Here is a 13,392-nt window from a genome sequence, read left to right on the forward strand (position 1 = left end):
AACATTCCCTCCTGCTGTTTTCAGCCACACAGTCCTGTTGTTCCAAAATCTTGTTCCCAAAAAGCAACTGGTCAACAACACACACCCACAAACTCCTCCCCAGTGTGTCAATGCAGACCACTGCTTAGCAGGCTCTAAAGGCTCTAGGGTCTGCTGCCACAGGCCAAACCAGGCAACTCACCTTCAGGATCAGCACCAGCAGTCCTGCACTCATCAGGAGAGGGACAAGGCTGCTAATGAACCAGCTTAACCAAAGGATGCCATTGTCAAGTCCCATAATCCTCATTGTTTCTTTCAGCCGGGCTTCCTTCTCATACACAATGCCCTTAATTATCACAGCCACTGAGTAGATCCAAGCTAGTGTCATGAAGAGAGGCATGGAACGGCTCATGACACGCAGAAATCTGAGAAAATGAAGGAAAGAGGCCAGGAGGACCGGGTGAGAAACATTACTGCAACTTCAGATACCACTTCAAGGGCTAGCAGAGCATGGTGACAGCTAAGGCTTCACTGCACAAAGCAGCTGATGTGCAAAGACTGCCACAGGATCCTTGTCTCACCATGAGGTGAGGTGGATGGGTTTAGAGCATATCACCAGTTAGGAGTGGGAGCTGGAGCTGCAATTGTCACTTAGCGGTAGAGTGGGTGCAAAGAGCTGCCTTGCCTGGGAACTGCTCTCAATTGCCCTCTTTCCCCTCTCCTGTGCCTATCTATCTGATTTTTCCCAGTGCTATTTTTGCGTGCATCAGGTGTGAGGATATGGTCACACCTCAGGAAGGTACTGTGTATGTTCAACTCCAGTACTCACAGTTCCTCTCCTAGGCAGGACTCTGCAAGTCATTACTATTATAAATCCTCTATGTGGGTGCCCTAATTCTAGGGATTGAGAACACTATGGAGATTGCCTCCTCACTGATAATGGGGACAAAAACTGTGCCTGAGGAGTGACAAAAGCCCATGCCTCCCAAGCTCCTCCTCCTGGGAGTTTTTGAAGCAGCTTGCATACATACATGTCATCCACGTAACATGGGTAGGGCATCTGCTGCACATAAACTCCTGTCTTCTTCTCTGTGCCTGTCTGAACCCTGATGATGGCCTGTTCTACCACATCCTGCAGGTAGACAAAGCCTCCCCAGACATAGCGCATGTCCTCAAAGGGGTCAGCACGGGGACCAGGATCCCAGTACCTGCACCAAGGGAACAAGACCTTTCCGTCAGAAATCCTCCTCACCTCCATCCTTTGTAAGAAATTGATCATAAGGCAGGATTTCAGGGCTCACCCATCCTTGATCTTGTTGGTCCTTTCCACATTATCAATATCCATGCGTATCTTGTATTTCACGTGTTGAGGAAGGTCTGTGCTGTCAGGAACTATTTCAGTGAAGACTATGCCAGCCCAGAACCTCCTTTCATCCAGAAGTTCCAAGGATTTGTTAATGAGCCGGACTTCTGTGGGCACAGGCTCCAGTTTGTCCAAGTTGACACACTAGACAGAGATAGAATTGGAAGCATTTATGGGATACACTGCCAAATCATAATGTACGTTGTTTAGTTGTGGGGTGGAGGGAAAGAAGACAACACTCCAACAGTAATGTCACGCCCAAGAAAAAGACAACAGCATCAGACTATTTTGCAATGGTTTGTTATAGCCCAGCAAGCTGCAAGAGTAGTCATTGCTTCCTGCTTGACAGTCACCTACCAGTCAAACATATATCACTGAGAAATACCCCAGCAAAGGCAATTTCTGTACAAGAGGTTAGCTAGCACTGCTGTATTACCTACAGGATCTCATCCAAGTTTCAGTTTCCAAAAATAGTCTTATTTTGTCTGCTATCAATAAATCAAGTCTGATTCAAAGCCTCTAAACATCAGTCAAGCGACCTGAAGGTTTTGGATCAGGCCCTTAACAAGCCATGGCCTGTTTCTGTTTGCACTCATCTCCCAAGCTGATGAGGCAAAAAGTAGAACTAATTTTGTTCCTTCAGTTTAAAGCAGCTGATAGCTTCACCACAGCCCCCAGCTAAACCCCAGACTGAAGTACGAGCTGCTACACTGCTGGAGACAGCAGCAGATTTCAGTCAGTAACAGAAGGGCAGGAAACCACACACAGTGACAAAAGCAAAAACTTCAAAAACAAGGCCTACAGTTAGATTCCTGCATCCTGGTTGTATCCAAAAAATGGATGGAGGAACATCTATCTTCCCTGTTCAGAACACCCAACTGCATGAGTGGAGATCAAGCTGCTGCCCTCCCCCAGTGCCTTGCCTATACTAACAGGATCTCACCTCCATGAAGCGGGAGATGGTCTGGATAGCCCGGTCTGTCTCATTGAAGGCATCCACCCAGGTGTACACAGAGCCATTTTCTGTCTCAAATTCCTCTGGACTGTTTGACAGGAAACGGGCAACATCCTCCACTGTCCAGTTGGAAGCTGGCAAGTGCAGGTCCCAGAGGGCTTTGCCTTTCAGCAACGTCTGCAGGTGTTTTGTTTTCAAAGAAGAAATAGTTGTGAGAAGTAATGTTAGATTCCTCTCTCATAACGAAGACGAGCAGTACAAGGAAAACAGCTGTTTAAAAGGTGCAGGTAGAGGCCCTCTGTCATACTGAGAGGATCAGCACAGTTCTTCCCCTCATCTTCCCTTTGAGAGGGATGTGCCTCCCTCGGTACAGCTACACCATATTGGTGTGCTTTGCAGGCTGGCTGTCTGCCTCCATGTCCTGCCACCCCTCTCCCAAGGAGAGGGCAGCAGAGAGCCATGTACAGCTCTGCACCTCACACATGCAAACCAGGGAAGAGGGAGATGCTAGCTCAGCAGAAATGCATTTGCCCAATACTGGGTGCCTAGCTCTGCTCACTTCTCCCAGAAAAATCTCACCTTCTGGCTGGGATGGAGAGTGATTGAGGCATGGCTGAAGGCTCAACAGTCACTGTGCTGAGCAGAAATACCACCACCAGAGGCCAGGTGATTTTTGCATTTTGCTTTTGTGCCACCAGGGCTAGCTGAAGCAGCCCTGTACAGCCATGATGTCCTGCCTCTGTCCTCCTGTCTGGGACAGTGCTTTCTTCAGCTGGTTTAACTGCTAGCTTTCTGAGGACAAGCTACTGTATGCACAATGCCTAGTACAAATACACTGAAGCAGAAACCAATCCACTGGGCAGACGATGTAAGGCCAGGCAGAAAGGTAACTGTAATTGTAAATTATATAGTTGAACTGAAGTCAGGGAGATAAAATGAAAAACCTTCACAGGAGAGAAAACTGCAAAAATCCTTATGATTAAGAACAGGAAGTGGATTTTTTGCCACAACAAAATCAAAGAGAGGTAAAGAGCTTCCCCATACTCTGCTGTTACCAGCAAACCAAAAACTAGTGGGTCATACAGTTACAAAAACAACTCTGCAAACTGGAAAAACAGAACAGACCAAGCTAGCAAAGGAAAGCATACAAAAAGGAAATCCAAGCACACAAGAATTGGATGTGCTGTGCGCTCTTCTCATTTGGTCTCCATGGTTAACGTCTGCTACCATGTGTGCAGGGAAATGGCTCAGTCTCATCTTGTTTAAGTCCAGCATTAAAGCTCCTTAACCCTAGGGGCATATGCTGCTCTTCCTGAAGTTCACAGGCGCATTAGCATCAAGCTAGAAGTGGCAGAGATGGGCAAGTAAAGCACTTTCCCTCAGCAGGAAGAAATACGCCAAACAGATTGTACAACCCAGAAAGCTGAGAGGTAACGGCCAGTCAACCCAGGAACATGGCAACGGAAGGGGATGCTCCCTGGGAGCTGCCAAGGCACTGACAATGAAGAAATCCTGCTTGTGTGAATGTCAACAGGTGACAACAAAGGGATTGCTGTTACTACACTAGTACAGAAAAGACCAGATTGATGGGAAGATCAATAATTAACTACCAGAGTCAACAATGTTAACATGCAACATAAAATATAAAACCATAAAAGCCAAGGGCTCAATAGAACTAAAAAAAAAAAGGCGCAACATTCAGTTTTCAGAGGACATCACTGCAAATCAGTGTTTTGGACCTCAACTTTCTGCCTGAGCTTTGTAAAGATCTGTTCAACTGTCTCTGGCGCTCTAGTATGTCATGTTGATGAAGAAGTACAACAGGCCAGGTCACAGATCATTCAGCAGAGCATTACACTGTGGTAGAACAGGAATGAATTTCAAGGTTTATACAACCTGCAGAAGTCTCTGTACACAAGAAGGTGCACTGAGATACCCAACCAACTGTGTTGCAGAGACAGCTGGAAAAACGACTTTACAGTGGTCCCTCTGTTTCTTCATGCTAGTTTTACATCACTGTGCTTCCAAAGACATCGGCACAGGTTGCAAAGATCCACCCCCCAGAGCTGCACCTGAGGAACCTAGGTGACGTGCTCATGACACATTAGGGCAACACTGCAGACAAAACATTACATTTTCCACCAGAGACAGATTGGAACAGGGTGTTAAATGTGCACTGCTCCTGTTTGCAGGAGACTGTTATGTGAAAGAAGGAATGCCAAGCATAATGCAACTTCAGTACAATCAAGATCTCTTTCAAGAAGGGGTCCCATCCATAATATTTATCTGCCCAATTCAGCACTGAAGCATCATTTAAAATAAATACTTCATCATTATTGCAAAAAAACAACAGCAGTGGTTCTGGCAAGGACAAGCATACTGACCCGAATGAGATCCATTTCCTGACTACTCTCCATAAATGTCCAAATCTTTGGGCTTATCTCCTCCCACATTCCCCCGAGGTCACGAAACACACCCAGCTCCTGGAATGTCCTGTTCACCTGTCACAAAGAGGAGAGGAAGGTTATTTCCAAAAGCTGGTAGAGGCCCATCATGAGCTGAGAGGGTGTATTGAGCGTTCAACAGTAAGTGCATGGGATGTGAGAGATTAGGGAGGCTGTGCTTTTGCAGGCAATCCTTCCTAGGTTTGTGTTTGGGTCCAATTTAACTAGAGAGGATCAGCTGCACAGCCAGAGGACATAGCTAATGCTACATTATCAGAGGACAGGGCTAGAGTTACCTCAGACATGACCTTCCTTACAGCTGGCGTATCTGGAGTGAACAAGATCTTCCCAATCAGCAAGGGTTTTAAAGCCCTCCAGATAATCCTGGAAAGCGGGCTGGATTCCAGGTTCTTCATTAGCTCATTGCAGTAGGGTGCTGAAGAAAAGCACAAAGGTGAGCAGCTGAACAGCACAGTGACAACTGCAGAAGGCATAAAGCTTCCAGAACATTCAAAGCTCAAAGCAAAGCATTTTTTCAGACACAAACCCCCTCCTTTACTGCAAAGCTCCAGAAAAAGCCCCTTTTAGCCCAAGCCTGCACAGTCTGACCAGTGAACAAGAAGCAACCAGGTAGCCTCCAACACTAAGCCACAGTACTAGTTCTGCAACACTCCCACAAACCCAATGCATGGCACAAACAAAATCTGTCCAAAATGGTCAGATTTCCAGAGGCTGCATGTGACTGTGCTCCCTCTCCCACTAAAGCACGTCCACTGCACAGGTTTCTGTGTACTCTACACAGTAGGTGGGTAGCAGGTCCTTGGGAGACTCTGCAAGTTGATAACTTATTGGCCTTAAGGGCATATGCAGGACAATATATTGTATGCCTTTCTGAAACAGCAGTGAGTATGTCCCTCAGGACCACCTACTTTCATCTGTGGAAGTTTGGAAAACACTAGCAATGACAAGCATGAAGTAGATAGGACCTCAGACCGTGCCATTGTTACACTTACTTGTGGAGTTATCATAGAAGTTAATCACATCATCTTCAGTGCTGTTGCCTCCAAACAGCGCTTTGTAATTGTTATCCTCATACCAGTTGAGGGATTTAATTTTGAGCCCTCCGCCTTCAGGATGGCCGCACACGATGCGTGACACAGCCTGATAGATCTGTGTAGAGGAGTTTGAGGCATTCACATTGGTCAGGAACATCACCTCTTGCCTCATGTCACTCCAGCTCTTCATGCTCAGCAGCTGGAGGGGAAGGGCAGAGAAAAGAATGGAAGCAAATAACGAACAGGATTAGTAAAAGGAGTTCTTTCTATGCACCTTCAAACCACAGAACAGATTTTTCAACAGATGAGAATCCCCTTGAACACAACATCAAGGGTGAGAACCAGAGAAAACATTTCCCCACCACCACAATGGAAGACTGTAGAATGAAGTCTCTTCTGTGCAAGTATTTGGAATGTATCCTTGCCAAGTTCTTTACTCTTGAGTTTTCTACTCTAGTGCTGTGGGTGGTTCCCGGCCTCCCTGCCTTCTAACATAGGAACTGCTTGTCCCCCTGGTTGCACAATGGCTTACATTCCAGTGGAGTACCCTCACAAGGACAGGTGGGGTGGGGTACATCGAGTCAGAATAGGAATTAAAGGAGCAACACCAAGTGACTGCAGCTCATGGGTCACAAACTGGATGAGCCACAGGCCACAGCAGTGTCACCTGGCACAATTCCACCAAACCTCCACTGATTTAGAGCAGGCAGCCAGTTTGACCTCCCAGATTGGCATCCCTTATTCCTGCCCCAGAAACTCCTTGCCCCATTGTCAACAGCATTCCCAGAATATCCTTGAAAACAAGCCCTGCTGCAGCCAGGAGTCCGAATCACAGCATAAGCTTAGCACACAGCCAGTCACAGCAAGGAGCCTTCTGCTGGCCAGCTGACCTAACATCAGGCCTGAGGTGACAACACTCAACCAGCCAGAACAATTAGTACCTCCACACTCATCTGAGTGGCATAAGCCAGACAATATGCCTGCAATGTGTCATGAACAAAAGCACCCTGCCCTCAGCCTGAGATACTCACTGCATTAATGCTGCCATATTTGGGCATGGCCAAGCTCACCACAAAAGGAAAGGCAACCCACCTGCATGAGCACTGGTTTCGTTCTATACTGGAATGTAGTGCTTTCAGACCCCTATCTTGAGATGTCAGAACATCACCTCTTTGATGGTGACAATAAGTGGATGTTAAGAAGAAAAAAGGCAAGAATCCAGGATACTTCCTCTAAGTAACCTTCCAGCTTCCATATATTTTCAGCCCTAACCCTCAATGACTTTCTTCCATGGTAAACTCCTAGAATTTAAAACATCCACAAGTATTTAATATCCAATATCACAGGAAAGAACCTCTCTCTCCTTATCTGGCTGTGGTTAGCTCCATTTAGTGTCATGTGATTTTGTTTTTTGTTTTTACTGCAAGAGACAGTGAGCATTCAATCCCTATCTCTTCTTCATGTGCCACTCAACTCTGTAGGTCTTTGTCACATCCCTAACTCATCTCTTTTGCAAGCTGAACAGTCTCAGCCTGTTCCCTTGTTCCTTTTGTGAAAGCCATTATACTTCTAAATGTCCTAACTGGCCTTCTCTGAACTTTATTCCAATTATGCTATCCCTTTTCAGAGAACAAGAACCTAGATCTGTGTTCCATATCAAAGGGTTTTGTATCGTATCATGGTAAAATGCTACAGCTGGTTCTTTAGCCCTTTTTAAGTGTTTTCTAGAATTTTATCTGATTTCTTGACTTCTACTGAAATACCAGGTGACATTAACTTGGATGTTCTTACTGTGATGTCCAGAACAGGCACGTGCACTTAATAGGGTTAGCAATACTGCTGAGACACCTATTTGTAACTGCTCATCAACTGCATCTCAGAAACAACTTCAAATGCTGTGCTCCAACTGCCCTATTTTTAGAGACAATAAGAGAGTCAAAGACCATCTGCCACTTTTGCTCACAGTGCATTGGTCTATCACCTTTGTTTAAATAAATGCAGATAATCAAAGTCTAAAGACAGCTGGTAAAGCCAGCCAGCAACAATGCTGAAAGCACCAGTGTGCTGGAACAGCCAATCGAAGTTCACCCAAGGAAAGCACACTCAAGACTCTTTGGCCTTACAGTGGGAGGTAAACCTGACCCATTTGTGCATGCTTTAGATGTGTCAACATCTGGAGAAAAATTCTTGATGCTAAACAACAGCTACTACGTGTCACCTACACAAGGAGCCTCTATTTTCAGATGCCTAAGAGCACATGACACACTGATATAATGGAAGACAGCTGTGAGAACAGCAGAAGTCTGAGTACAAATGTCCAGACTGACTGATTCGAGTGTACTTTCATTTCCTTGCTACTCACTGGTGCCTTTGCCTGCAGCCTGGTGCCAATCAACCTCGCTTCAGGCTCAGGGTGACCTACAAGACCTACCAGCATCATGGAACATGAATGAAAACTGTCACAAAGCCAGTTTTGTTTGTTATATAAGTTCATGCAGATGTTTGGATTTGATGATTCCTCACCCAAAAGGCCAAGGCTGCATTTCAGGTGTGACAATTTGAGTGTGCAATTCAAAGGGATGCCTCAGGGAGTTTTTGGTATCTTAGCTAAAATAGCTCATTTTTGGTCAGCAAAAAGGCAGCTGCTTCAGCTAAAGTACCATAAACTCCCTAACATGATAAGCAAAGGTACTTAAACAGGAAATGAATATAATTCCCACGAACATTTGAAGTACTAACCATCTTAAAGAGGGATTGCATTTGCATACAGCTTTCTACAAATTATTTTGAAACAGCTTGAGCAAGGAACTTTGTTTCATCTTTGGCACCAGCATCTTAGCAATTTACATGCAGACCTGATCTTTTTACACCTCTGGAAGCATATATGTCAAATGTGAAGGGTTATTAAGCTATTTCTTCTTCCAGACATCAGACCTGGCTCTCTAAGTGTATCTAAATAGTTGTCCTTGTTCTTGGTGTTTAATCTACCCTCCTAGAAGTTGATTTAAAGAGTCCAAGGACACAGATTCAATCAATCCCCATACTCCGAGACAAATATTTTGTTCAGACCATTTTCTAATTGAAAGTCCCTGCTAGAAAGGCTCCTAGACATGGCACAAACAATAGTTCTCTCCACCCCCTCAAGCTGCTGCCCTTTGAAACAAGGGAGCAAGTCCCTTCTTTTCACACAGAAATCCGCCTGACAGACAATAAGAAGTAACTTTCGGTCAAGCCATCTGGAGCAGCTCATGCTGTACACAGAGCAAAATGCTGCCTTTGTTTGCACAGCAGGGCAGAATAAAAGGTAGTCATGCCCAAAACAGCTGCCAAGCAAAAGGCACATTACCCTGGGACATTTTCGGCCACATCAGCAAACTGAGTATCACGTGGTTTCCATTATTTTTATCCCAGACAAGAAGAAAAGCCAAGCTTAAATGACGTAACAGGAAACAGCTGTAGTCAAACTCTGAAGGGCAGCCTCCCTGCTAGCAGCAAAAGCTCTTCCATGGTCCTAACTGAAGCTGATCCTGGAATCGTTTTAATTTCAGTGTGAAGGGAACTACACAGCAGGTTGTAGGACTTGGGGAGGGGTGCATGCCAGGAATTGTTGGCTGGCACGGCACAGGCTCCCGGCAGCTGCCTCTCCGTGGGAGTGAGGCACACGCTAACCTGGAGTGACCCGTTCTTGTGCATTCTCCCAGAGGTTACTGCCGTTCACGGCGCAAAGCTCTCTAGCTCTGATGCAAGGGAGGAGGAGGCGGAGGCATTGTTTAGCTTAGATGGAGGTGGCGGCACTGTTTAGCTTAGATGGTTGTGATTTCTGCTCCAGGGAGAGAATGTTTTTGACTAATAGCAGCACTTCAAAGGGCCAGACAAAAAAACTAGGGTAAGTTTCTGGCTCAATACCCATCCCCTACCCCCCAGATTTGGACTTCTGATTCAAACTTAGGTACGCAGGGCTTTTTTTCTTAATCCAACATTTCACCCGCAAAAACAAATACTTGCAGTCTCTAGAATGTCAATTTGACTGTGCAAATTGACGTTTTTTTAGTGTTGTGATGTCATTGTGCTGAGTGCCCCACAAGACTGGAAAACCATCTCTGGCCCAAAAAGCAAGATAGATAAAGAGGAAACAGTAGCCAACTGCTACTAATTTAAATTGTAACAGCCACAGCACCTTTTCCACATGCCATACCCCTCACTGCACATGAAACCCAGCAGATATAACCAATTAATAGCCCTGATGTGGATAGGCAACCGGATGGGAAAAAATAGAAAGGAAAGCCTCAAAATGTAGTTTGCAAGGCACTACCTGGCAGCAGATGTACTGCAAGCCCAACCATTGTGCCACTGCTGAGAAGACAAAACACTACCGAAAATGTCCTAATTCCTGTTACGGTATTTGTAACTTGAAGTGCCAAGAGGTTGCGAAGTGCATACTGCCTGCACACAGGGAAAACAGCTGTAGGATGGGGAAAAGTTTCAAAACAAGCCAGGGATTTGACTGTAAGCTGCTTCTTGTACTCGATCACAGGCTAAGATAGAAACCACAGTGATGTCTTCTCCTGATACAAAGGCTCTTCTTACCTCTTTAACAAGCTTCCCAATGCTCTCTCTCAAAGTTTCCACAGTTTCTGACAGATCCCACAAGGAGGAATTGAAAGAAAGTTGTCTCTGTGGGAAGAGAAAAGGAAACTAGAAGTTACTGCAAAGCACAAATGAAGAAATTAAAACTCTTGTAAACATTCCTGCATAGAGCAGTTAGAACTGTTTATATTGGTGGGGAAGACGGAGCTGGCTTTCTGTGTAATGTTGTACTTAAAATACCATGGGCATCTGCACCCTGCAATGTGATAGGATCACCCCTTTCTCTCCTCACAGGTTAGGTATACAGATACCATAATCTGAACCATACCAACAAAATGTTAAATGAATTCATATACACTTACAATGCAAAGGACGACTTGCATTCCAGGTCACACAACAAGCACAGTCTACAGGATAGCATGTGAAATCCTGCAAGCCAGCGCCAAGAAGGGGATGCAAAGTCAGTACAGTGGAGGAAAGACAATTTGGTGGGTACAAGTTTTCAGTAAGACTACACAGATACAAAGATACTCAGATACAAAGGACCCCCTACTGCAGTGTACATTATCACTAAAATCCTCCCATCAGGCCTTGATGTTCTTTATCCAAACCAAGGTTTTATTTTAAAACAAACAGCTTCCAGGAATTAGCTAGCATGCACTGTCACCAAAGAGCAAGACTGATAGGCTTCCAGAATTGGAAGGCATAGCTTTCAGGAAACTATTTGCTCTAGATGAAGTCACATTGAAAACAACTCCTTGTTTCCAATTGCTCTACATGTAACTGGTGGCCTGGAGTTCCATTTGTGGGGCTCTTTTCCCCTTTCATTTACATATCTGGATTATCTTGCATGGAAAACATTTGGGCACAATCCTTGTTGCAAGGGAATGAAGATTAAAATAAACTCCTAAGATTTTGTATTAGTAGCTCCACGTTGCAGCATTTGAAAGCATACTAAAATTACAGCACTGCAACACACAGATGAACAGCCAAGGCCCTTGATTTTAGCACATATCTTTTGAGCTGAATCTCTTCCTTTTCACATCTTTCCTAGGGCAATCTCTGGAAACCAATCCTGGAGGTTTTCACTTGTTCTGCTTGATCTGCTGGAGATGGCTAAGCCCTGGTCAGTGCCAGCTATTGTAAATGAGCACTGTTCTGCTGAGCTGCTGGTATGTTTAAAACTCATTTTTTGAGTGCACAGTTAGTTTTTGCTCCAAAGCCAGTTGCAAATTCAGGGAGGATTCTCTAACCTCTATAGATCTCTACTAAATGCAGTCCTTAAGGTTTGGATAAATAAAAACATATCATCTAGGAGAAAAGCAATTAAAAATCCCACAGGCTTAGACCTTCAAGACATATTTAAAGAAATTTAGCCAGCAAATGTCAAAGCTACTTATCTGCTCTACCACTACAACTTTAGCAGTAAGATGAGGTAGAAAGTTCCAGGTTCATGCATAAACAAGAGATGTGTTCAGCTCCGTATACTTCATCAATCTCCACACAGATTTGTGTTCACTGCATTCAGAGGTGATTCAGGGACAGGGTGGATGAGGAAAAGTTTTCTGAAGATAGTAATTGGTTCAGAACAGTGAAAAGTCAAAATCCCGTTGCAAAGGATTAGTGAACATCCTTCTACTGACACACTGTTACAAAGTGCCAGGCAAAATTCAGAACTGCAAAGTAAAGTACACAGGGAAAAGACAGTTCTACCTTAAGATACCCCTTGTATGGCCCTGAATTAGCTCATGCCACTCAAAAAGAGACATCTTAGAAATACAGTGATAAAACAGACCAACATCAACATAAATCCACAATGCAATTCCAGTTCTCAAGTACTATGTGCAGTTCTGGGTTCTCCACCTCAGAAGGAGCTCAGGTACAGACAAAGGCCATGATTCAAGGTAAGAATAATTTTTGAAGAACAATAGACCCCAGTTCTTCCAATGGGTCATGTAAGGACAAACAGAGATTATGACAAAGGTCTGTAGATTTACAAGTGGGATAGGGAATGGAAGTGAGATGATTGCCTTCTGTGCCTCATCATACAGAGCTAGAAAATGTCCAGTGAAATGATCAGTTTAAAACAAAACCAAAGGAGCTTCTGCATATGCAACTTAGTCAAAACAGGAAAAAAAGTCAGTAGACTCTACACAATGCTGAGTTTGAGAAATACTTAAAAGAATTAATTGAACATAAAAATCTTAATAAATGCTATTAAACAAGCTCTCAACAGCAGATGAGAAAGTCTGGGTTGCAAGCTACTGAAGAACAGGAGATTACACTGAAGAAATGTTATGTGCCTGCCCAGTGGCTTCATCCTTTCACATGCCTCCATTAAGGGTCACTGCTGCATTATCAGTCAAGGACACTGAGCTTAACATGACTTTTTCCTGACCTCATACATCTTAGGTGATTCAAGAAGATTGCAAACCTTACTCTGTGAGGAGTACCCATCTATCCTTTCATACCACAACACTCTGACTTTTCTTTCCTAAGAAATTCCTATCACTTCAAGATCATTTCTCACCAGAACTTGCAATAGTATCATTGATATGGAGGAAATTTTACTCTCTCTACCACTTCTTGAAATTTTTCTCTCTCTACCACCTCAAAGCCCACTCAGGAAGCCTCTCAAAAGTCATGACCAGAGACAATAACAAATGATCAGTCACAAGGGCCAGTCTTCTTGGAACAGATGAACATGTCATTAATTTCCCTGTAATATACATCTTTGTAGTGACTCACTAAGTAGTTAATTACATTAATAACAAACCTCTAGATTCAGGGTAGATCCAGGAAGACTGTTCCTTCTGTGGGACTGTCTTTAGCAGATATCCACACTACATCTAGGGGCTGGGGAGGGCAATGACTCATTTACTGACAATGTGCTGCAAAAACATCACCTGTCTGCTCTAGGCACACTGTGGAAAGACAAATGTATAGCAGGTTTTGAACACAACTGCCCTCTACAATTACTGTGGTAGTGGCTAGCAAGTCACTAAATTT

At 44.3% G+C, this 13,392-nt stretch overlaps 1 protein-coding gene across 3 annotated transcripts in view; it reads right to left on the minus strand.

Annotated features, from left to right (window-relative positions):
• ABCA1 (ATP binding cassette subfamily A member 1) overlaps positions 1–13,392 on the minus strand; it is a 100,323-nt gene that overhangs the window by 24,893 nt on the left and 62,038 nt on the right. For all 3 annotated transcript variants that reach the window (XM_068176209.1, XM_068176207.1, XM_068176208.1), the window contains exons 8-15: positions 10,384–10,470; positions 5,755–5,995; positions 5,038–5,177; positions 4,682–4,798; positions 2,286–2,474; positions 1,281–1,486; positions 1,011–1,187; positions 182–404 (exon numbers count right to left, since the gene is read on the minus strand). In XM_068176209.1, the coding sequence (XP_068032310.1) occupies positions 182–404; positions 1,011–1,187; positions 1,281–1,486; positions 2,286–2,474; positions 4,682–4,798; positions 5,038–5,177; positions 5,755–5,995; positions 10,384–10,470 (1,380 nt within the window). The remainder of the gene's footprint in view (positions 1–181; positions 405–1,010; positions 1,188–1,280; positions 1,487–2,285; positions 2,475–4,681; positions 4,799–5,037; positions 5,178–5,754; positions 5,996–10,383; positions 10,471–13,392) is intronic.

This window comes from Anomalospiza imberbis, chromosome Z, assembly GCF_031753505.1.
Source record: "Anomalospiza imberbis isolate Cuckoo-Finch-1a 21T00152 chromosome Z, ASM3175350v1, whole genome shotgun sequence".
NCBI lineage: Eukaryota > Metazoa > Chordata > Aves > Passeriformes > Viduidae > Anomalospiza > Anomalospiza imberbis.